The sequence below is a fragment of the Nyctereutes procyonoides genome, unplaced genomic scaffold (genome assembly GCF_905146905.1).
Source record: "Nyctereutes procyonoides isolate TBG_1078 unplaced genomic scaffold, NYPRO_anot_genome, whole genome shotgun sequence".
In the NCBI taxonomy this organism is placed as follows: Eukaryota; Metazoa; Chordata; class Mammalia; order Carnivora; family Canidae; genus Nyctereutes; species Nyctereutes procyonoides.
In genome coordinates this window covers 10405133-10429711 of record NW_026575139.1, presented here as the reverse complement: position 1 = coordinate 10429711, position 24579 = coordinate 10405133, and the positions used below count along the sequence as shown (strand labels likewise).

At 51.3% G+C, this 24579-nt stretch overlaps 2 protein-coding genes across 6 annotated transcripts in view; one reads left to right on the top strand and one right to left on the bottom strand.

Moving 5' to 3' along the window:
- Nucleotides 1–16733, top strand: part of DGLUCY (D-glutamate cyclase) — a 38399-nt gene extending 21666 nt beyond the window's left edge. The window contains 6 exon segments of the mRNA XM_055304433.1: nucleotides 3052–3200; nucleotides 6151–6260; nucleotides 6491–6500; nucleotides 10941–10978; nucleotides 10981–11079; nucleotides 16587–16733. Coding sequence (XP_055160408.1) covers nucleotides 3052–3200; nucleotides 6151–6260; nucleotides 6491–6500; nucleotides 10941–10978; nucleotides 10981–11079; nucleotides 16587–16733 — 553 coding nt within the window.
- Nucleotides 16734–20685: 3952 nt separating this feature from the next.
- GPR68 (G protein-coupled receptor 68) overlaps nucleotides 20686–24579 on the bottom strand; it is a 28508-nt gene continuing 24614 nt past the window's right edge. For all 5 annotated transcript variants that reach the window (XM_055303559.1, XM_055303557.1, XM_055303556.1 and 2 more), the window contains exon 2: nucleotides 20686–24016. In XM_055303559.1, coding sequence (XP_055159534.1) covers nucleotides 22805–23887 — 1083 coding nt within the window. In that variant the 5' untranslated portion in view covers nucleotides 23888–24016 and the 3' untranslated portion in view covers nucleotides 20686–22804. The remainder of the gene's footprint in view (nucleotides 24017–24579) is intronic.

Here is a 24579-nt window from a genome sequence, read left to right as displayed (position 1 = left end):
GAAACTTGTGCAAGGGTGTGTATTTTTTCACTATGTGTTGTGATCAGATATTTTGAAAAATACATCTTTATGGTATGTAGGGATGTACTGCAGGCCGTATCATTTTTAATACAGTGTTTTCAAACCGGTTTGACAAGGTAATACCTTTTGCGTTGGAAACCAATATGTGTGCACACACAAGCACATGCACACACAACCAAAACAGAAGATGTAAAAAACAATATTCACTCTTGCTATGTGCAATATATTCTGACATTTTCCATTCCAGTTGGTTGTATTCTAATTCTAGAGTGTTCTATTTTACTTTTCTGGAGATGCCAACCTGGCCTACTAAATTTATTTCACAATCCACTAATGAGTGTCCAGTTAGAGCTTAAAAACACTGCTTTAAGAGGTTTGGAGGACATAGCTGTGCTGCAGCTCACAGCAGAATTTGATGAGCTTAATGAGGACCTGAGTCACCAAGAAAAGTTCAATTGTGGATCCCATATGCTATTTAAAGCTGCAAAAACATGTGTGGTTCATATTAGAGATGTTTATAGTCTCCAAATGGTTGACATATAAACAAAGCCCTGGATCTTCAGGGAGAAGCTAGAAAGTACTCTTGGGTGGGATCCCCAGTGCCAGTTAATGCAGGTGCTGCTCTGTTCTCAGAGTGGAGGGAGGTGGGGCAGATCTGATGGTGGGGAGAGAGGCTCGTGCTGTCTTTGGAGATGATGCATTAACTCTTCCCAGGGAGCAGGCTTCCCAGGAGTCAATTACTTCCCACTGTAACTAAATGGAGCCTGCTGGCCTAAAAAAAGAAAAAAAAATCAATCCACCTTTATGAGGCATATAACTGAATTCTCCTGGGGGAAAGGTCCAGAGGTGATATTGTCCCTGAAGAACAGAGAACATATTGATCTCAATTGGAGGTCTTGTTCTAAACAGGCTTTTCATCACCACTGATGTCAATCCAGGGGAGATTCAGGGTCAAGTCTCCTTCCTCCTGTTGACTCTGCTTCTTAGTGGTGGCCTTTTTCTGCCCTGGGCATGTAGCCTCAGGATTACATCCCAAAAGCTACTCAGTGGCCTGATTCCAAGCATATATGAGGCCACCACATTCTGCGCAACCAGGGGGCAAAGCTAGGCATTCAGAATTTAGATTTTTTTAAGACTTTTTTATTGTAGTAAAATATGCATATTATCAATTTTACCATTTTAGCCATTTTAAGTGTGCAGTTTGGTGGCATTAAGGCATTGCATTAATTAATTGCATGGTTGTGCAACCATCCCCACCATCCATCCCCAGAACTTTTTCATCTTCCCAAATGGAAATGCTGTACCCATTAAACACTGACTCCCATTCTCCCCGACCTCAACCCCTGACACTCACCATTCTACTTCCTGTCCCTATGAACTGACTGCTCTAATACCTCATGTAAGTGAAATCATAGAGTATTTGTCCTACTGTGACTGGCTTATTTCAGTTAGCAAATTATCCTCAGGATCCACCCATATTGTGGCATATGTCGGCATTTCCGTCCTTTTTTAAGGCTGAATAATATTCCCTTTTTGCGCATACCACATTTGGCCTCTTTGTTCATCTGTCAGTGGATGCCAGGTTGCTTTTACCGTTTGCCTATTGTGAATAATGCTGCTATGAACAAGAGTGTACCAGTGTCTCTTTGAGACCTTGCTTTCGATTGTTTTGGGTGCATACTTAGAGGTGGACTGCTGGATCAGGTGATAATTCTATTTCACATTTTTTGAGGAGCCTCCACACAGTTTTCCACAGCAAAGATTTTAAGGAATTCCATCATGGGGCATCTGGGTGGCTCAGTCAGTGAAGCCTCTGACTCTTGATTTTGGCTCAGGTCATGATCTCAGGGTTGTAAGATTGAGCCCTATTTTGGGCTCCGAGCTCAAGATTCTCTCTCCTCTTCCTCTGCCCCTTCTCCACCCCTCCTCTAAAATAAATAAATCTTAAAAAAAATAAGGAACTCCATTATGGGGGAATTTAGAAGATATGAAACTGCAATTTTCACTTTTTTAAATTGGATTATCAAGACAATATTCCTCCTAATAATGATAGCAGCCACAAATACTACCACTTACCAAGCACTGGGTAGGTACAAGGTTCTCTACAAAGCACCTCTTGTGCATTTTCTCCACTATATTATTAAACCCTCTTTAAAACCCTGTAAAGTAGTTAATGCAGGTATCATGTCCAAAGATGAGGTGCAGGGAGGTTCCTTTCAACACTGTATGAGACAGGTCCTATTGTAGCAAATGGCAGTCTGAGAGGTTAAGCACTTGGCCATGGCCAGGAGTGTGAAGGTCTGGACTCAAGCCTACACCATTTGATTCCTGATTCTGCAAGCTTACTGCCACCAGTCTATGCCTCTTGTCTAATCTCTCTCTTGCATTAGTTTCCTTTGTCTTCCAACTCTTTCTAAGTCTGTTTGTGCACATAAATGGAACAAGATCCTGGAAGAAGCCATCAGTGTACCAATAGCAACCACTGAGTAGACCTCTGGGTGCTGGCACCCACTGGCTAGTGGAGATCGGGGCCAGGTTGCCAGCCTCATCCAGCATGTGACCCTGACCATCAGCCTTCCTAATCTCACAACTTCTGACTAATGAACTGCTAAAGATTCCGATGATACTTTTATTTTTATTTTCTTAAAGGATTTTATTTATTTATTTTAGAGAGAGAGAGCACGGGGTGGGGGAGGGCAAAGGGAGAGGAAGAAAGAATCTCAAGCAGACTCTGTGCTGAGTGTGGTACCAGACATGGGGCTTGGATCTCATGACCCTGAGATCAGACCTGAGCTAAAATCAAGAGTTGGACACTCAACCAAGCCACCCGGACACCCTAAGATTCTGACGGTATTTTTAAAAAGGATATGATAGACTAACCCCCAGCATAGGTCCTTGTCACTTATTCATAAATTCTGTAAGAATGAAGGGATCAAATACAGAATACGAGGATCTTCACACAAATACACGACCGAGCCAACAAGGCAGCCGTCCTCTCCATGAGTCCCCTATGCCCTTGCTTTCTGGCAGATTCGACCATCTGGTGGCAATAGACCACTCAGGAAGGGCTGCCGATGGCAATTACTACAACACCAGGAAAACGAACATCAAACACTTGGTTGACCCCATTGATGACCTTTTCCTTGCAACACAGAAAATTCCTGGAATCTCGTCAACTGGTAAGCAGGGAGCTGAGAATTCAATAAGAATGTGTCAACACTAACTGCCTTTTTATTGACAGGGGGATGTATGACAAGAAGGAGTTATATGGGGACCATCCAGAGATGATGTTTATTTATTACGGCCGGTATAGACGATAAAGACACCGTCACGTAGAAATCCGACATTCCCACAAGCAAGGAAGGGAAATGACACGTAATAGAGTGTATTGTACTCGTCCAGCTCTAAACTATTAAAACTAAGAAAAAGAAAAAAAAACTAAGAAAAAGAGTGATAATAAAATTGGGACATGGTATATTCTTTTGGCCATACAGGATGAATGTACCGTGTCTACTGTGTTTCATCTTATGAGCGCATTAATTTTTAAGTATGACTTAAATACATGACTAGTGCAATATTTTGATTGTTGGGAACGTAATAATGTGACCATTTGTGTTTGTACAAAACTTCATTGTTTTCAAAGAGGTTTCACATCCATATATTGTTGAAGCCTCTTTACAGCCCTGGCAAGTAGAGAAGCAGATAGTGTCCAAAAATGAGGCCCAGGGAAGCTCCTTGAGGTCGCTTAGCCCATTAGTGTGGCTGGTCTAGAATTAGGAAGTCCGGACTCCCGGAACCCCTTCCGACATGCTTTTCGTGGAGTCATGTTGCCTTAATGAATTTCTAAAAGGCTTAAAGCAGCTCCCAGAACAGTGTTGCTCCCCTGAGGGTAGGCAAAGTCCTAGGTAATGAAGGCAAGTTTCTTGTTCTGTGTTTAATTGTTCTCTTCATTCAAACACTTCAGAGTGTTTCCCAGACTCATTAGTCACCTTTGGCTTTTGAGGCTTTGATGAGACAATAAAAGTCTTCCTGGCTGAGTAGAAAGTTTCTACAAAGTGCCTGGTCTTTCCCAGAAGAGGCCTTGGGTGTGGTACCCACGGCACACTTGGCTCCTACTTCCTGTCTCTGTGGGCTGGGCAGGCTGGGGACCTGGGGGCTGGAGGGAGGAATGGCCCTGGTGCATGCGGAAGGGGTCTCCAAGCCCAAAGGGCCAGTCACGATTCAAAGGAGCTGCTCTCCTCCTGCTGAAGGTCCTCCTCATCTTTGCTGGTCCCCCTAAGGCTGCTCCCAAGAGCCTAAAGGAAGCGGGTGGAGCTGGCTGTTTATGCCTTCAAACTGCCCTTTTGGTGGACCCCTAGAGACTTCTGGTACCCTCAGGCTGTGGTTCCCCACAGCCCACTGCCCAGCAGGCCACCCCTGGTCTTTTCTCTCCTCTGCTCCATCCACACCCCATGCCTCAGTTTCCACAGGCAGCTGCCTTGTGGACATAGCACTGGCCTTCCACTCAGCACCCAGGGGCCCTCCCCTCTCGGAGGCCCCGGGAGTGCCACCAGGTGAGGATGACAAGGCCACAGTCAGGACTGAGGAGCAAACAAGACGAAATTCAGACAATTCGAAAGAGCAGAAACAGGTAGACAAGCAGCAGCTCTCGGCTTGTGGTCATTTCCCTCCATTCAGTCGGCTACTGTGGGCCTAGAAAATTATTCTGAGAGACATGCTCAGGATGGGGACCTGAGGTCCCTTGGCCAAAACAGTCGGATTCTTTTGGCCACAGGCAGGTGTCCAGTGCTCGAGGTGGGGTAGCTCCAGCCCCCTCCCCCACCACAGCCACCTCGTGATGAATGCTGGCCTCGTCGGGTGGGCTCCCTCCACGCGTTCCAGGCCTTCGCAGAGACAGACACAGAAATAGCCGTGCAACCGTGCGGCAGGCTCGCCAGGCCTGGCCCTCAGGCCTTGAGGCACTCGGACCAGTGCCTTGGTGAGTGGTTATCCTGGGGCAGCTGCCACGGCCCTGGAGGCAGGTTCAGGTGACCTCTGACCTACAGACTCTTCCAGAAATACCTGGACACAGGACCAACAGCCGTTCTCTAGCAACACCTCAGACAGCAGCAGGCTGCAGGCTGGGTTAGATTTTTGTCACCTTGTTCCTGTGATGGTGGACTTGCTTGGTCATTTTTTTTTAAGATTTTATTTATTTATTAATGAGAGACACAGCACGTGCGCGAGAGAGAGTGGCAGAGGGAGAATTAGGCTCCATGCAGGGAGCCCGACGCGGGACTCGATCCCAGGTCTCCAGGATCAGACCCTGGGCCAAAGGCAGCACTAAACCTCTGAGCCACCCAGGCTACCCCTGGTCATTCCTTTTAGCCAACTCGCCCACCTTCAACACCATTCGTTTCACCAATGAATTCAGTAATTTCTAACACTGATGTACTTTGAGCTGTTTGTTCAAGCATCTGTTATGCCAATTACAAGTCTGCAGGTGCTGATGATCAGATTGGCATTTATTTATTTATTTATTTATTTATTTATAAATTCAATTTGCCATCATATAGTACCACACCCGGTGCTCAGTCAGACCTGGTGTCCTTCATGTGCTAACCAACCTCCCCCTGTGGTGTGGACTCCTGATTAAGCTACCTTGTGGGTCACCAGGCACCCTCTGCTGTAGGTTAAGATAAACTGGCACACAGATATTTCATACTCTTTAAACAGAAGCTTTTAAAAGTAAATTACAGAGTTGAGCTTAATGATCCATACCAGTTCCCCGTCACACGGATGGGGTTCGGGGTCTTGCAGCCCTGGTCTGAGCAGGAGCCATTCAAGAGTTAGGACCACCACCCCACATCTCCCACAGGGATGGTCACAGCAGGATAGGGGGTGCTCCATCTGTGACTAGAGAGTGTGAATCAGTTGGGGACATGGCCCCACACTGCTGAGTTCCAAACTAAAGTCTTTCGACGATCTGAAGGAGATGTACATCTCCTGGTTGTCTGAAAATATAGCCAGAGTCAACCCTTTCCCCTCCCCAAGGCAACAAACTCCATGTTGAGGGGCTGCCCTGCCCCACAACCACTCCCATATTAGTCAGTCCTCAACACTGCCTGATATGGTTCCACTTCCCTTCAGGGGTCAGTTACAGGGGCAACGAGCTCAGGATGGGCAAAGTCAAGGAGGCTGTGAAGAGACACATATGAAATGGAGATGTGATCACTTGTGACATGGAGGCCGACTTTGCAGTCATCACCAGGTCCATCAGGCCCGGCTACCCAGGAGGAGGGCCCTGGAGGCCTGGAATCCATCCAGCCGGAGTCTCCTCTCCTCTGGGAGTGGGGGCTCCAGGGCACAAGAGCAAGAGGGAGACCTGGTTCTCAGCCTTTGGCCTCTCACTCAGTCATCCAACAAACATTGACTGTGTGCCAGGCGTTGTTCTAGAATCCTGGTGTTAACATGGATTCTACTCCACAAGGCTCTTGCAGGTGGTGGACAGACAAGGAGCTCTAAGAAAGAAGTACCCAGCTCATGCTAAATAGTGCTGAGAGCTATGGGTAGATGAGAGACAGGGAGAGGCAGGACATTTTAGATTATGGTCAGGGAAGGCCTCTCCTAGGAGGGGTCATCCATGCTTTTCTCGGTTCCTCCCGCATGGTGGAAAGGAAGAGAACAATCTGTTAGATGTTTGGAGGAAGCAAAGACTTCTCACCTCTCCTCAAATTTACCTCTGCCCCAGGCTGCCCTCTCTCACCCCTCCCTACCAGGACTGATCTTTCTGGTATCCGGGTCCTTCTAGGCCCTACCTCTCCTCCCTTGACAGCACCACAAGTTTCAGTACTTTTGACAAATACCTAAAAAAGGCTTTCCAATTTCATCCTCAAAACGGAGCCTGGAGATAAGCAGAAATCCCTGAGGGAATGAGTGTCAAAGTAGGAAAACCTGCAACTGATGAATTGAGTTCAAAACTCCAGGTGGTCCAGGTCACAGGGGGTCGCCACATGTTTGTGACCTTTACCCCCCCCATGAGTTCTATCCAGTCCACACCATGGATATCAGAGAAAAATCCCCTTGTGATTTAGGGGGTAGAGGGAAGAAACCATTTGAAAATACATCAGAACACTCTGTTCTTTTTATTTATGTATTCGTGAGACACACAGAAGCAGAGACACAGGCAGAGGGAGAAGCAGATTCCCCACGGGGAACCCGATGGTGGGATGGTGGGACTCGATACCAGGACCCCGAGATCATGCACTGAGCTGAAGGCAGATGCTCAACCACTGAGCCACCCAGAACACTTTGCTCTTGACAAGACCTGCCCTCAAGAGAAACCATTTTACCAGAGCCAAGCCTGCTGGGATTTTATCAGAGCCTAACCTGCCTGGGGGAAGGGAAATATCCAAACATATCCAAACATGGCAAACATGCCATGAACAGATGATAATATAAGAAGAGAAATGGAAATTCTAAGAAAAAAAGAAATGCCAGAAATCAAAACCACGGCAACAGAAACAAAGAATTCCTTTGACCGGTAGCCTGGATGCAGCTGAGAAAATCACCTCTGACCTTGCAGAGGGGACAATAGGATCATCTAAAACTAAAAAGCTAAGAGAAAAAGACTGGATGAAACATAATAGAATATCCAAGAATTGTGGAACAATTGCTAACATTCATGTAGTGGGAATATCAGCAGGAGAAGAAAGGAAGAGAAGCAATATTTAAAGCAATAATGACTGAGGTTTTCCCCCCAGATCAATGTCAGACACCAAACCATAGATCCAGGAAGTTCAGAGAACACCCAGCCAGATAAATGAGTAGCAAAAGTAGGAATTACACCCAACTTCTCCTCAGAAACCACACAAGCAAGAAGAGTGGCATGACATGTATGAAGTGTTGACAGAAAAAACCCACCAACCTAGAATTCTGTGCCCTGTGAGATTATCCTTCAAAAGTGAAAGAGAAACAAAGAACTTCTCAGACAGACAGAAACGGAGGGTAATTTGTTGCTAGGAGACCCGCCTTGCAAGAAATGTTGAAAGAAATTCTTCAGGGAGAAGGAAAATTGCATAGGTCAGAAACTCAGATCTATACCAAGAACGGAGAATAAGTAAATGAAGGTAAAATAACTTTTGTTTTTCTTATTCTGAATTGATCTAACAGATAACACTTTGTTCTGAATAATAATAGCAACGACACATTCAGTCATGTTCATGTATGTAAGTGAAGTGGACGACAGCAATCATACAAGGGATAGGACGGAAGAATGAGGAGTGTTTTATCTCAAGTGTTTGCCCTACCTGTGAAACAGTTCTTTGAAGGTGAACTTGGATTTGTTATAAATGTATATTGCAAACTCTAGGGCAACCACTAAGAATAATTTTTTAAAAAAGAGGTGGGTTCTTTAAAGATTTTATTTATTCATGAGAGACACAGAAAGAGAGAGCAGAGACACAGGTAGAGGGAAAAGCAGTCTCCCTGTGGGGAGCCCGATGTGGGACTTGATCCCAGGACCCCTGGGTCATGCCAGGAGCTGAAGGCAGATGCTCAACCACTGAGCCACCCAGGTGCCCCAAAAAGAGGTATTATTGATATGCTAAGAAAGAAGAGAAAATAAAATCATATGAAGTGCTCAGTGAAAACCACAACAGGCAGAAAAAGAGTGGAAGACAAAAACGGGAAAAAAAAGAACTCCATCAACAAACAGAAAATAGTAACAAATGTGGCAGATATTGATCTACCATAATTGATCACCTTAAATGTCAATGGCCTAAATACTCCAATTAAAAGGCAGAGGTTGTCAGGGTGGATCAAAAACCAAGACACAGCTATAGTTGTCTGTAAGAAACCCACGTTAAAAATAAATATAGATTAAAAGTGGATGGATGAAGAAAAAATATATCAGGCTAACAAGAACTGAAAGAGAGCATCAGTAGCTATGCTAATCTCAGAGCAGATTCTAGAGCAAGGAAAGTTTCCAGGGTCAAAGGGGGGTATTCCATAATGTAGAGGGGTAAAGACTCCAAGAAGATAGAACAATTCTTTTTGTTTGTGTTCGTTTTTGAAGACATAACAATTCTTTATTTTTTTAAGTTTTATTATTTAAGTAATCTCTACACCCAATGTGGTGCTTGAACTCACAACCCCAAGGTCAAGAGTCTCATTGCTTTTCTGACTGGGCCAGTCAGGTACCCCAAAGACATATCAGTTTTGTTAAAAGATTTTATTTGTTCATTTATTTTTGAGAGAGGGAGTGTATGAGTGAGTGTGAGCAAGGGGAGGGGCAGAAGGGGAGGGAGGGGAATCCCAAGCAGACTCTGCACCCAGCACAAAGCTCAATCCTGTGACGCTGGGACCACCACCCAAGTGGAAACCAAGAATTGGATATCCAACCAACTGGGGAGCCACCCAGGCGCCCCAAGATGTAAAATTCTTAATGTGTGGGTGCTCCTAAAACAGAGTGTCAAATATGTGAGACAAATAGAACTATAAGGAGAAATGGATGGATCCACTCTCATATCCATGGAGACTTTAATCACCATCTGTCAGACAGGGACAGATCCAGCAGGCAGAAAAATAGTAAGGGCTCAGGTCATGATCTCAGGGTGGTGAGATCGAGCCCCATGTCAGGCTCCTTGCTGGGCTCCCTCTCCCTCTCCCTCTACCCCTCCCCCTGGACCTCCCCACCCCCAGCCTGCATGGTCCTCACGTCCCACGTTTTGATACGTGCCTGTACTTGTGTGCCACATGCCTTTGTACACACAGCATGTTGGGATTTTTTTCTACCTGAAGTGCCCCACTCTCTACCTTTTCTCTGCCAAATCCTGCAAGGCCGTATTAAATGACCCCTTTTCTGTGAATTTTTCCCAAGCCAGGCCTCTCCTGAGTGCTCCCATCATCCTGTGAGCACCTCAGTCTCTTCCCTGGTTGGGGGCTCTTCATTTTTTTCTTTTCTTTTCTTCTCTTTTTTTTTTTTGGCTCTGACACCTACAGTCCAGGAGGTCCTTAATCAGTCCTCCTTCAAATATGAATAATAGTGAAGGGGAATATAAGGGAAGGGAGAAGAAATGTGTGGGAGATATCAGAAAGGGACACAGAACATAAAGACTCCTAACTCTGGGAAATGAACTAGGGGTGGTGGAAGGGGAGGAGGGCGGGGGGTGGGGGTGAATGGGTGACGGGCACGGAGGGGGACACTTGACGGGATGAGCACTGGGTGTTATTCTGTATGTTGGTAAATTGAACACCAATAAAAATTAATTTATAAAAAAAAAAAAATCAGTCCTCCTTCAGCCGAATGGAGCACTTGGGCAGGTTTCAGAGAAGAGCCAGTGACGTGGTGCCCAGCCTGGGGAATAGGCACCTTGGGGCTAGCTGACAGAGAAGGCAGGAGGCCAGAGGCTGGCTTGGGGGCGCCCTCCAGGCAGAGGCGATGCCGCACAGCCAGTGAACCCCTCAGAGGACCGGCTCCCAGGCAGCATGAGCGACCCAGGTCGGCCACGTGGGAGGGCCAGGCCTTAAGGTCAGAAGTCCTGAAACAGCTCCCCAGGGTTAGAGCCAATCTCCCTGATGGTGGGTCGCTAACAGAACGTAACCCAGCCGGTGTGGAGCAGGGGTTCTCAAACCTTAACTTGAATCAGCATCACCTGGAGGCTCATGAACCCTCAATGTGGCCCCTGCCTTCCCCGCCGAGTTTCTTTTTTCTTTCTTTTTTTTTTTTTGCAGGCTGTACGGGTTTATTTTTCCGAACCCGCCGAGTTTCTGATGAGTCTGCGCTGGGGCACATCAATCTGTTTTTCTCACCAATTCTCAGGGGCCGCTGGTGCCACTGAGTGTGGGGCCCTTCTTGGAGACGAGTCCTGCTGCTTAGAGGCAGGATGACGGACCCCATCACCTCTCCACTTCTATGATAGAATCTTTTTTTGTTCTAGGTGTTTCTAACTGGGGAGGCTATGCCTTGGCCTGTGCACGCTGTACATCCTAAACTACAGACCTTACCTAACGAAGGCAGTTGGGCCCAGGAGCACCTGGGAAAGGGGACTGGGATCAGGCCCTTCTGTCCTTGCTAAGGTAACACACCCAGCAGGCCACACCCACGGGAGGAAGGTTCCAGGCTAGGGGCGCAGGCCCAGCATCACTGCTGCCCTTCCGCAGCCTCACCCTAGGGGAGCAGACTCTGCCACCAGAAGATGTTGGCCCTTTGGTGTATGGATTATTTTAGGCTGATTATTTAAAAAAAAAATCAAATAAACAAAAAACAGAAGGACTCCATGACTCTGCCATTCCCTTGGCCACACCCACTGACGCGGATTCCAGGCTCAAACCCTCTCTCCATCCCTGGCTCCTCCCAGAGCCTAGAGCACCTTCGGGGGGGAATTTCCCGGAGTCATTTGGATCCATTTGGATCCTGAGAAATTGGCATCGAAAGCCCTGACTTTAGGTCTAAACCCCAGGCCCCAAATGACTTCACCTGTGAGCTGCAGCTTTACCTGAGCTTCCCCTTCACCTGAGAGCAGGCAGGAGGTGACAGGGCTGCAAAGTCTGAGAAGAAACAGTGGAGGGAGCTGGGGTGTGTTGGCTGGAGCCCAGAAGAGTAGCCCCACTCCAGGCCTCACACCTAGGGGTCACAAGAGCAGATTGAGGTTCAGTGAAAAGAAGAGTTTGCCTTCTTCAGGGAGGAGGAGGAGGAGGAGGAGGAGGACTTGGGTCCAATCAGGCCTAGGGAGGGGTTCCCGTGCTGAGTCATGCTGGGCCCCCCCCACCCCTCGGCCACTCCTAACCAGTCCAAAAAATCAGCTTTCCTGCAACCTATGGCCTCACTTTCACAGTCTGGTCCCCCAAAGGTCTCGATTACTACTTGCAACACCAGGAACCAGGTCTTCCATGTCTGCTTTTCCAACAACCAGCAGAGGGAAACACGGCGCTTGGTAAATTCTCCTGGAATGAATGAATAAGTGAACAAATGCATACATGAGTGGGTGGCTGGATGCAGGGCAGCAGTTTCCCAACTTCAAAGGCATGTGAATCACCTCTGGGGCATCTTAAATCACAGAGCGCAAAGCCCACCCAGGAGTCCTGACTCAGTAGGCTGGAGGTGAGCTGGACAAGAGCATCCCCGACATGTTCTGGGTGACCACATTCTGAGACCCTGCATTAGAGGCTTGGTCTGGGGAGAAGGGAATGCAGTCTAAGGGCAGGAAGGTTCCTGAGCACTGAGCCTGGACACAGCAGCTCAGATGGGCCTAGTGGTTGGGATGAGTCCCCAGGCAGCCGGTCGCTGAGGCCCAGAGCCCATCCAGAGCCCTGTCTCTCCCTCGGCTTCTCTGTCTCTTTCTCCCTCCTGAAACCATGTTTCTCTCCAACACCTCTCTGGATTGATGTTATACCCACTTTACAGATGAGGGAGCTGGGATTCCAGCAGGTGGTGGGGGCAGGGATGGTTTGCCCAACACACCCAGACCAGGGGGCACTGGGACCTCTGACTCCATTCTCTGGGCTCTTTCCATGGCTCAGAAGTTTCCTGTCCCTGGTGAATGCTAGGGTGCCACAGGGAGTGGGGGGGACTAGAGCGGCTCAAGTGACATTTTCAGAGGAAATGGTCTGCCCCTGTGGGGCCCAGAGGGCCTTCTGTGCTTTCTTTGCATTTCCTGGATCTGAATTGGAAACATTCACTCAGGGGGCTGCCTCACACATGATTCCTGATTCACGCAGACACAAAGGAATGAACCCGCCCAAACAAATGCACACAACCCAAGCGCTTACCCGCCAGGGATGGAAAATTCTCCTTTCAGGTTTCTACACAGTCCATCATAAATACATTAATAATGCATCACCCTTGTGAGGAAAAGAGAAGGGAACATTTTCAAAGCAAAAGTGTGTTGAGCCCCTGAGCCCTTCCTCTGGGCCAAGCTAGGTTTGCTGTGGGAGACAATGGGGGATCAGATCCAGGCCCTGGGTGGGGAGCTCAGGATCCACTGGGGGTTGGGGCAGGACACAGGAAAGGATGGAAGTGTGCAGAGCAAGCTGCTGTGTAGGGACAGCGAACAGGCATTTAGCTCACCTCAAGGAAGGCTGCCTGGAGGAGGTGACACTAAGCTGGGTCCTGGAGGGCAAGTAGGATGTAAGTAACCAGGTAAGGAAGGGTGGGAAGGATCTTCCAGGCAGCAAGACTCACATAAGCAAAGGTGCAGGCATATGAAGCCATGCAGCATGCAGGAGGAAGAACTGCAATCGTCGTACTAGAATTCCACACGTCACTCACTGGGCATCCCTGAGCCCCGGAGCAATGCTGGGCAGAGTTGTGGCCTGGGAAGCCGGTGTGGCCTGATTGCTGAAGGGGTGAGGGATGTCCCTCATCTCTGCTCTGTAAGTTGCTTACAAGCAGGGCCTCCCATGTTGAGGGACAATTCCTAGGGGTCTGATCTGATCATGACTGTGGAAGGTGTGGGTACCATGCTGAGGAGCCGGGGGAGGTGGCCACCAACATCTAGGGCACACTCTGCCCACTGTAGCTCTTTGCTGTGCCCAGGATGTTTGTCTGAGGGCATAGCAAATGGCTGGAGAGCATTCCCCAGACTTTGTCAGGAGCTAAGAGCTGATTGATGACACTTTACAGGAGGGACTAAGGGTGGATGGATGGATGGATGGATGGATGGATGGATGAATGGATAGATGGATTGATAGATGGATGAATGGATGGATGGATAGGTGGATGCATGGATGGATGGGTGGATGGATGGGTGGGTGGATGGATGAATGGATAGATGGATTGATGGATGGATGGATGGATGGATGGATGGATAGGTGGATGCATGGATGGATGGGTGGATGGATGGGTGGGTGGATGGATAGATGGATGGGTGGAGGGATGGGTGGATGGATGGATGGATATGTGGATGGATAATGCAGAGAGACAGGAACATGGCTTTATCCTGGGTTCCCATTCTCTTCTAGCACTTCCATTCCACTCCACTTTCTTTTTTTTTTTTTTAACATTTTTTTTTAATTTTTATTTATGATAGTCACAGAGAGAGGGGGGGGGCAGAGACATAGGCAGAGGGAGAAGCAGGCTCCATGCACCAGGAGCCCGATGTGGGATTCGATCCAGGGTCTCCAGGATCGCGCCCTGGGCCAAAGGCAGGCGCCAAACCGCTGCGCCACCCAGGGATCCCTCCACTCCACTTTCTTTCCTAGCCTTTTAAAATTGAGTTACATAGAATAAAGAGGTGCATGCACCATAAGTGGACAATAGATTAATTTTTACATATGTGTACATCCATGCAGCTACTGCCAAGATCATGCTACAGTTCTAACTTCCTAGAAGGCCTCGTTCCCCAGTCCCACTTTGAAGAGCACCACCACCTGCCCGTGAATATCAGCCTGCCATGCTCCCGTGTCAACCACGGAGACCACCGACACACTCAGCCTCTAAGCCCAGAAGTCATCCAGGGCCTCCGTCCCTACTCACAACACACTGGACCCCAAGCCCTGGCCGCTCTGTCTCACTTCAGGCCTCTGTCCCTCCTCTCATGTCACACTGTCTCAGCCTGGGCCGGTGTCACAGCCTCCAGGTCCATTCTCTCCCTGTGCCACCACCTCCACTTGCTGGGGTCTCCTTGAAGACCACGTGGTCATTCTGTGACTCCTGGAAATTTGCAGGTGGGCACCATTGGCCAGATTGCTCCCTGGGGCTCTTCATAGAGGCTGAGTGCCAGCTCCCTGGGGCTCTTCCTAAACTGCTGACCAGTCACTTGCAGCCTGACACCCCCTAGGCCCTCCCCAGAACCCCAAAGGATGGGAATGGTGCCAGCAGGCAGTGTGCTGGGAGGAAATGCTCCCACACTAACTCCCGGGTCCCAGAAGCATTCCCCTATAAAGGGAGGATATGACCCAAGAGAGGAAGAAATGGAAAATAAAACCCAGACAAAGGGCAGGAAATGGCATTGTGGGCAGGTGGGCAAAGAGATGCCAGGAAATGCCCTAGGGTGGCCCTCCAACCATGGCCCCCAGGGCATTATGGAAATGCAGGCTCTCGGGCCAGCTGGGAGTAGACAGTTCCCATGTGACCTTTGCCAGTACTTTCTGTGCTGTTCAGACAAGTTTTCAGCGAGTGCTCCTCACCGCCCCTGGCTTGGCTCATTCCTGCTCTTTCCTCACCTGTAGTCCTAGCTGCTCCTCCTCCGGAAAGTCTTACTTGAGCCACTCTGATAAACGAGGTTGGAGCCCCTGCTCTGCGCTGTGATCCCCACGGACTGTGTCTGCCTCATCAGTCGCCTAGACTGTGACCCCCCCCCCCCCCAGGGCAGGGACTACATCACATTCCCAACGTATCCCTGGTTTGGGGCCTGGCACACAGCAGGTGCTCAAGAGAACTTTGATGGGCAATGGAATGAATGAGCAAGGACCCGGGGAGGAAGGCGAGAGCCCTTCTCAGACCCGTCCTAACCTTCCTGTTGTAGAGTCCTTCGTCTTGGCACTGTCCCCCTCCTCTGCTGGTGGAGGAGGAGGGAGAGGATGCGCTTCACCATGGCCCCTTGGACTCCATCCCCTCTCCTCCATCCCCTCTCCTCGTGTCTTCACCTAAGACCCACCTTCCTCAGGGGGACCAGAACTTTTCAGCCTGAGAGACATGCATGGTGGATGAGTAGACAAGTGGTTCTTCGGGACCTTTCAGTGGGAGAGAGGAGGAGAATCAAATCACTTAAATAATAATAATAATAATAATAATAATAATCAGCAAGTATGTCAAAGGAAACAAGCTTTGGGCTAATGGCCAGGGGACCCAGCCCTGCTAGTAACAACTCACCTCATTTCATGAGCACCTGCTGTGCGCCAAGGACCACACTGGGTGCTTTCCTTGCATTCTCTCATGTAATCCTTAAAACAAGCCGCTCAGGGGGCATTAATGCTATTATTATCATGGACATCCCCATTATACAGATGAGGATGCTGAGGCGTGGAGAGGCTGGCAGGAAAGACCCAAGTCAGATCTGTGTGATCCCAAACCCTGCCTCCTGGGCCCCGGGTCGGGCTGCATCTTCTCCCTGGCTCTGCTCCTTGCAGATGCCCCCGTGTCCACACCAGGTGATGTCGAGAGGACGGCTGCAGCAGGCGTGTGGACAGGCCCATGGAGGCTGGGGGCTCAGGGGACTGGGAGCCCTTCTGGCAGTCAGGCCACTGGCACATTATGGGAGCTGAGCAGGGACGAGGGTGCAGGGAGTAACTCATGCTAGATCCGCAGAAGTGAATCTTCAGTGTTTTTAACAAACGCTAAACGTGGTTTTCTAAGAACCATATGTAGTTACAGGAGGGTGACTCCCAAAAGAAGCACCCCAAACTGTTCTAAGGTGCTGCTTCTGAGCAGTGGGTTTGGGGCAGACGAGGCCCAACGTGATGCAGGACTTTTGTGATGAGTCTCTCAGGGGCATTCCCATGGCTAAAGCAAAATTTTATTTTGCTCTAAAAAGAGAGAGAGAGAGATTGCGCCCAAACATGCCTCCCGCGCTCGTAATCGTGTGTCTGTCTCTCTTTTTCCTCCCCCTCCACTACTTCTGACTCTGTCCTCAACTTTTTTCCAGGAAGAAAAAATGCTGGGCATCCTGGTGCACCACAGAGTCTGGAGCGGGGTCTCCGGCAACGTGGGCATGGAGGTGGACAGGCTGCCCTTCCACACCACCCACGCCCGGGTCATCCAGAGGCTGGTGGATGTCACCCGGTGCGTGTGACTGTGCACACAGTGGCCATGCCTGGACCCCGGGGGGGAGTTCCCTGAGGACCCCCCAGTTTTCCCCAACGGCCTTGTGAAGAAACACTGGCCCTGGGTGAGCCACGCCCGGGCCCCGGCAAGGCCCCTGTCTGGGACAGGATAGTGCAGCTGATATGGACCAAGGTGAACATTTCTTTGGGGTTTCTGGTTTTTTCTTTTCTTCCTAAGTTCCAAGAGGTCTTGATCTCCACCCTCCTCACCCTGGCGCCTTCAGGGCGCCCACATGGTTCTGCTCCGAGGGTTCTCTGACCAACCATTTGTGGGCACACCCGCAAAAAATATTGCTGGCCAGGCAGACACAAGAGTAGGCATGACCAGGGCCGAGAATAATCCCCCAGGCTAATTAAGAAATGATAGAACGTTCAAATATGTAGTGTACTTTTACAGAGCTCAGGACTTGACCACCGCCACCAAAATATTTATACCTCTGAAATGCTCTTTTTCAAACAATGTTTTGTTTACTTGGGCCTTCAAACCTTCCATTTATCACCATCACCTCCTGTCTGCCACTCACCTCTGGTCACCCCCATGGGTCCAGACACCCCTTCACCACAGAGCCAGACCCTACTCCTTGCTTCCTCCCCATGTGCTCAGACCCAGCCCAGAGCCGGCGGTTCTGGCCTCCCTGCCTAGGAGGGCAGCCAGGCTCCTGGAGCTGGGGGGTGGGTCAGGACCCTGTAGGGGCTCAGGTGGCTCCCAGGATCCTCTGGGACAGCTGTAGTCAGCTCGCCCTTATCTCCTTTACCATCTTCCGCTGCACATTTCCCAAAAAATTAACAGCAGAGTCACTGACCACATCCCATTACACTCCCATGCTGCACCAGGACAGTGTCTTGTGCTAGTTCCCTGCTGAGTGATGGCTGACTCATCCAGATGGGGTAGTCCAGCTTCCCAGCTACAGCCCCAGACGCTTATTAGGCCTGCTTCATTTTATTTCCTCAAACACGTCTACTCCAGGGGCACCCCGGTGGCTCAGTCGGTAAAGCGTCTGCCTTCAGCTCAGGTCATGATCCGGGGTCCTGGAATCGAGTCCCACATGGGGCTCCCTGCTCAGCGAGGGTCCCGCTTCTCCCTCTCCCTCTGCTGCTCCCCCTGCTTGTGCTCTCTTGCTGTCTCTCGAATCAATAAATAAAATCTTAAAAAAACAAAAACAAAAACAAACATGTCTACTTCAGTTCTTGAAGGGGAATTAGTTGTAAAGCACGGAACACATGCTACTTTAAGTTGCCTACTCCACTGCAGAAGTTAAAGTTAAGTATCAGTAAGCAATCTGGGATTAATTTCCAGTGCTCCCTATGCAGGGGCACAGCCTAGCCCCTGGCCGGAAATAGCTGGGTTTGGGACTGTCCAGACTTTCCCTTGTCATTTGGGCGAGGAGCCCCCACCTACAGGTCTGTGCTTCAGCTGACGTGGGCTCAGGGCTGACGTGCTCATGGCAAGATAAGCTCCCAGTCTGTCCATCTGCAACTTCTCACAGCTCCCCAAGCCCCTCCCGGCTCTCAGCTTCACGGGCCAGTCATCCTCCAGGGATATATTCGTCCCTGATTGGCGATTGCAGAGCTCCGTGGAACGGGGGCCCTCTGAGAGCGTCCCTGGCATTTCTGAAGTCTCCATGGCTAGGAGAGAGGAAACCTCACCTTGGTAAAGCTGCCATCACATTTCTGATTCATATTTTGGGGAAAGACGCTAATGGGCCTTTGGTTTTGCAATAGTAATAACAGAGCTCCGCTCTGGCCTGGAGCAGTTGAAGGCATGACTGTGTCATAGGTTATCTGCACTGTGGCTAGGAGGTTACGGGGAGATGATGAAGTTGTTTGGGAAAGAGCCTGAGACCGGGGGGAGCCCGGAGAAGGCTGAGGATGAGGGTCCTAGCTCTGGGGTGAGGTATCTACACCCCCCGGCCCTGAAGGGAGGAAAGGGCAAGGATGCAAGAAAGCCAAGAGTAGACTCCTTAGCAGGGTCCAGCCCAGGGACCACTGGAGCGCTGGGTTCCACAATCTAGTTTTCATGTGTTTCTGTTCCACAGGATGATTCTGGGTCAAGCCTTTAGTAAAGTTCTGCTCACATTCGTCCCAGTCTCGGCAGTGTTTCGATGAAGAGCCTGTGTCCACGTCTGGGGCGGCATGGACAGCAGGGATAGCAGCCACTTCCAGAGTTGGCCGTAAATGCCCCAAGAGATTTTCTTTGTGCCGCTTCCCCTACCTGTGTGGATGGAAGGAGAAGACCTCAAGATGCTGGAATCTCTTGATGGAATGATCCTAAATCACTGCCATTACTTGGATGAAGACTTGGCAGAATGAGCAGCCTCTCATTGGACTTTGCGTGAACAGGAGACAAATTGTTCTTGTTCGAAGGCACTGTGATCTGAGGGGGGTATATTCATGACTACGGTATAATGCGGCGTTGTCTAATACAAGCTTGGAAGGGTTAATACTGAGAAGGAGTCTAAGAAAACCGTCTTTAGATGCCAGTACCTGAAGGACCATGTGCCCCAGAGACACAGCTCATGTGCTCTAAAGGCCAGTGGGGAAACTGGTTCTGCTTTGTCGTTAGGAGTTAGGATTTTCTCCCCGATCCTGGAATGACTTCCCTTGGGTAGGAGCAAACTGGTGTCATTGGTGGTATTTGTTTGGAAACTGGACCATCATTTGGGGGTGGGGGTGGGGATATACCTGGGATAAGTTAGCGGAGAGAAAATTGGATCTCATGATCTCTATGGTACACTCCAGCACTGACGTCTAATGTCTAATCTAGCAGCGTCCTGAGAGTTGTTGAATTAAAGCTGATGGAATTGAAATCCTACCATTTCTCCAGGTTATTAGGTACTACTGTGACCTCGGGGTGGGTGCCATCCAACGCTGTTGTCTTGCTAGGTGAATTCCAGGAATGGAGGTGGCAGGGTCACCAGCTTCAAGAAGTAGGTTTTTCAGAAAAGCACTGAACCAAGTGGACTACCTTCTGGCTCGCTTGGTCGTATCAGTCAGAGGAAAGCAGCAGATGGGGATGTATTCTGTGCTGAAAATTTCTCCCACTCTTGTCTGGCCAACCCACAGACCAGTGTATATAAACAGGAAGATGAGCCCTCCTCTTGCTAAGCAACACTGGTGAATAAGAAAGGAATCTAATGACTCTGTCACCTTCCTTCCAAACCAGATGGGCCTTTTCGTCCATCCATTCTCTCGGGGGAGAAAGGAGGCTTAATCCCCAGTGATGTCCTCATTTAGTCTGTTTGGAAGAAGGATCAATTCTTGCAGAATACTTCAGGACTCCGGAATCTGACCCAGGGAAGGATTAAGTAACCCAAACCAAATTTACGTTTTAACATGATGCAGTTGATCTTGAGCAATAAACATGTAGCCTGTCCCTGTCAAGAAGATGCTAAAACCTAAAAGGCTGGTCAACGAATGTGACTCTCCCCAGACAAAGCCCAAGCGGTGAGGACAGCCCCAAGAGATGACTCCAACACGTCTTTCTAGTTTGGCAATCTTCCCTAACGAGGAGGGTGGAGGGTCTGATCAAGCCTTTTCTCATCGTGGGGAACAGGGATCTGGGAGGAGATAGGGATCAGAGGGTGTGATAGTCCCCTGATCACAGGGCTGGGCTCTGTCCTCAAAAGGAAGGGGGCTGAATTAAGTCCCAGAGTGGATCTGCAACAATGTGCTAAAGAGCTAAAGATACTTGATTGAGTCTCAAGAGGAGGGAGAGAAGACCCAACTTCACTGAAGGGCTTCATTCTTTTTGGTTACTGCTGGGTAACCAAGGCCAAATACCCTAATTTCTCTGTTTGAGTTTTCCCTAAGAAAGCCGATCCCTGGAAATTCCTGACTCTGTTGGGTATTTCACAGAGCCCTCTAGATCCCCCTGGTGTTGAAAGACCCCCCTTCCCCATAAGGACTGCAGCACACTCCAGCTGTGGCTGGTTACTTTACTTTATTTGCAGACTCAAGTTTACTACATAAATCCATTGCACAGTCCAACACACACATACTTGGCATAAAAGAGAGGACAATACAAAAATACAACTCTTGATAGGAAAAGAAACCACCCTCAGCTCATCCCAGTCCATCCCAACGGGGACACCCACGTTTAAGGTCAAAATAGGGGGAAATTTGGGGTGAGGAGGCATGGAGGCCTCAACCAGTGCCATTGCCCCACTCTGATTCTGAGCTGGGGCTGGGTAGACTTTCCTTGGCAGAGTGGCCATTTCTGCCACCTTCAGATCCGGTCACTTCCTTCTCCAGGAAGGGGAAGAGAAGCTCCTCGGGTTATGGTTGGCTCTCCATAAGGAGCTAGAATAGGGCTACCCACTCAAAGCCAAAGCCGCTTCCCTGGGCACATCCAGCCTCTGGGTACTTCTCATTGGAGAGTAAGAGACTCTGGATAACTCTACCTTTTAGAGAAGGATGGGGGTAGAGGGGAAGAGAGATTCAAGATGTTCCCCTTGGCCTTCCTTTCAGGAGATTCCAGAAATGTTCTGTGGACACCAGCTGGTATCTCCCGATCCCTGGCCCCTCCCAAGGCTCGAGTCCACCTAGCCCCTTGGGCGTGGGTGGCTTGAATCCCAGAACTCGGAGGGAAGTCAGAGCCGGCCCCAGCTCGCCCACCAGGAAATCTGAAGGGCTAGCACTTTCCGCAAAGGTGGACAGATCCTTGGAGCAACAGGAAGTTCTTCTGGTCCTTGGTATGTTCACCAGGGTGGAGGCTCAACGCGGTCAGGCACAAAGTTGTGGGAGAGATGAGCCCGCGCTGAACCTTCCAGGACAGAACAAAAGATGGCAGTCAGTCCCCTGGGGTACAGGTGGCCTCACGGGCCCACTCTCACTCTCCAGGTGGTGAGGAGGGCCCCTGGCAGAGGGGAGGGAGGACCTCCTGGTCCTCGCTGGAGGACCAAGGAGGGAGGGCAAGCCCAGGGCCCCCTCCTCTCCTTGTCCCAGGGGCTATTAAACCACTGGGGAGCTTAACCCCAGGCCTCTGGGCTGAGAGATGCTGGAGAACGTGTCTCTGTTCTGTTTTGTTGTATGTGAGAACACGGAGAGAATGCCACGCGCCCCTCTGAACCGGCTCGACACTCCACAGGGTGTGTGGCAGGGGACAAAGGCAGGAACTGGTGGGGGGGGGAGCAATGCTGCCAGCAGGCACATAACCCTCGCCTCAGTGTCATGGCACACAGCAGTCACGGAGACCCTGGCATTTTAACCGTGAACACACTCACGTGCACACACGCATGTGCACACACACAGCAGCTTCCGTGTCCAGTGCTTCTGGGCAGATGGAAACGGAAAACTCATTAGACTGTGTGTTGGGAACTCCGTGAGACACGCTGGCTTTAGGCCTCTACCCTGAGCTTTCAGTACTGGCTGTTTAAAAGGCCCACAGGCATGGCCCCAGGGAGCCCCAGGGCGCCCCGGGATCTGTCTTCCATTAGTCCCCGGGCCTGGGGGATCCGCTCAACTCTCTCCTGGAGCTGGGCACATCCTCTCCCGTCACTCCCTGCACTGTCCCCCCCACGCAGTGCCAGGGCCCGAACGCCTCCCCACCTCCCTTCCCATGCCACCCCCGCCGGTCAGCTTTCCACAGAGGACTGGGGCCCGCGTGTTAACGACCGTACAGCCACATGTGTCACGTCCTCGGGAAGCTCCAGGGCGTCTGCACAGGCGTCATCTGTGACGATGGCACTGGCAGGTCCCGGCAGGTGCGCACCCAGGTACCCGCTCCCATCTCCAGGTCCCCACCCTTCACGTCCTCACTCTGCACACGCACCCCTTCCCCAGCTTCTCCTGGAGAACCTCACGGAGGTGACAGTTCACTGTCTTCCCCTCCACAGAGGCCCAGCAACACCCGGGAGCCCACGGGGCCCACCCCGCGCCCCCGGGCTCAGCAAGCCGCAGCAGGCTCCCTGGGACCAGGGGTCTCGCCGCGGCCCAGGCCACCATCCCCCACAGCGGAAAGAGGCTCTGGCTCCTGGCCGAGCGGGTGCGGGCGGTGCCAGCACAGGCCCCACGGGGCCCCCGACGGTGGGCCACCCCCCGGCTAGGCCAAGCCGCCCACGGGGGACCCCCCGACTCCGGGCGAGTTCGGGGTCTGGAAGGTCGAGTGGAGCCTGGCCAGCAGCTCGGGCTCATCGCTCTTCCCGGAGGCGTCGGGGGCGCCCAGCGGGTAGGCCTCCCCGGCCCGGCCGGGCCCGGCGCAGCTGAGGAAGGCCAGGCAGGCCCCGCGGAGGCGGCCCAGGTCCCGGTGCGTGGACTCGCTGACGAAGCAGTAGAGCACGGGGTCGGCCACGCAGTTGAAGCTGGTGAGAAGCAGGGAGAAGTGGTAGGCGTTGAAGACGGCCCTGGCGAACTGGCAGCTGGCCTCCCAGAGGCTGCGCACGAGCAGCAGCGCGTGGTAGGGCAGGAAGCAGGCCAGGAAGATGACCACGGTGCTGAGCACCAGCCGCTGGATCTGGTCCTTGCGGCTCTTCTGGGTGCCGTGGCTGCGGCGCACGGCGCGCAGGATGCCGCGGTAGGCGGCCAGCAGCAGGCCCAGCGGGAACAGGAAGCCCACCAGGAAGCGGTAGTAGTTGATGCCGCGCTGCCAGGGCTCCAGCGGGTAGTGCTCGAAGCAGACGCGGTGCCGGTCCTCGTCCTCCACCACCTCCTTGTGCATCAGGAAGTACACGCTGGTCAGCAGCTCCTTGACCCAGATGAGCGCGCTCACGCCCGCGGCCGCCTTGAGGGTGCGGAACTGGTGGAAGCGGAACGGGTGCGCCACGGCCAGGTAGCGATCGATGGAGATGCAGCAGAGGAAGCCCACGCTGATGTAGATGTTCTCGTAGAGGAGGATGCCGCACACCTGGCAGGACAGGTCCCCGTGCGACCAGTGGTCGTGCTGCAGCACGTACTGCAGCCAGAAGGGGAGCGAGCAGATGTAGAAGAGGTCGGCCAGCGTCAGGTTGCACAGGTACACGCCCAGCTCGTTCCGGGCCTTGATCTGCAGGTAGCCGAAGTAGAGCGACAGGCAGTTGGCCGGGAAGCCCACCACCAGCACCGCCACGTAGACCACCGGGGCCAGCGTCTGGTGGATGGTGTGGTCGATGGTGCACAGGGAGTTGTTCTCGGCGGTGGAGTTCCCCATCTTCGGGCCTCGGGGGCCTCCCCGCTCAGGGGCTCAGGGACCGGCCCGGGGCTCGACCTCCATCGTGTTCAGAGGCTGTGGCTGGAGCTGGGCAAAGGCTGGGCCTCCTCGGCGGTGGGTGACCAGCCCCTGAAAGGTAAAGGCAGGGGAGGCTCAGGATACATAAGGGCAGCTACCATTATGTAGTACCTGCTGTATGTCAGGTGCTGTTCTCAGGGTCTCCCTTAATTGAGAAGATGGACCAACGCCAACCCAGCTAGACTGTCCGGTTCACGGTCTTGGTCACACACTAAGACACTCAACCGTGGTTTTTGCCTCCCTAACCCTCTTCCCCAGCTCCCCATCCCTTATTCATTTCCCCTGGTATCTCAGGGCAGCGAGCAAGGCTGGGAGCTCTTGGGAGCACAAACTCCTCCCGGGCCCCCTCTCTCCACGCGACGCCCCAGGTAAAGATCAATCGCAAGCCACACACACAGTGAGGGCCCCAGCCACTCTCCCTACCAGCGCACTAGGCATCATTCACATTTTTCCTACTTGCTCCCAGGAACACTGAGGCCACAGATCCTTCTGGGGGCCTTTCCAGACAGCCCCAAAGAGGCCCAACCTTGCCTTGTCCTGTGGTGCTCTGGCAAGACACAAAGACCGTGCTTCCCATGGGGCATTGCCTCGATTCCGGGGCGCTCCTCAGGCGG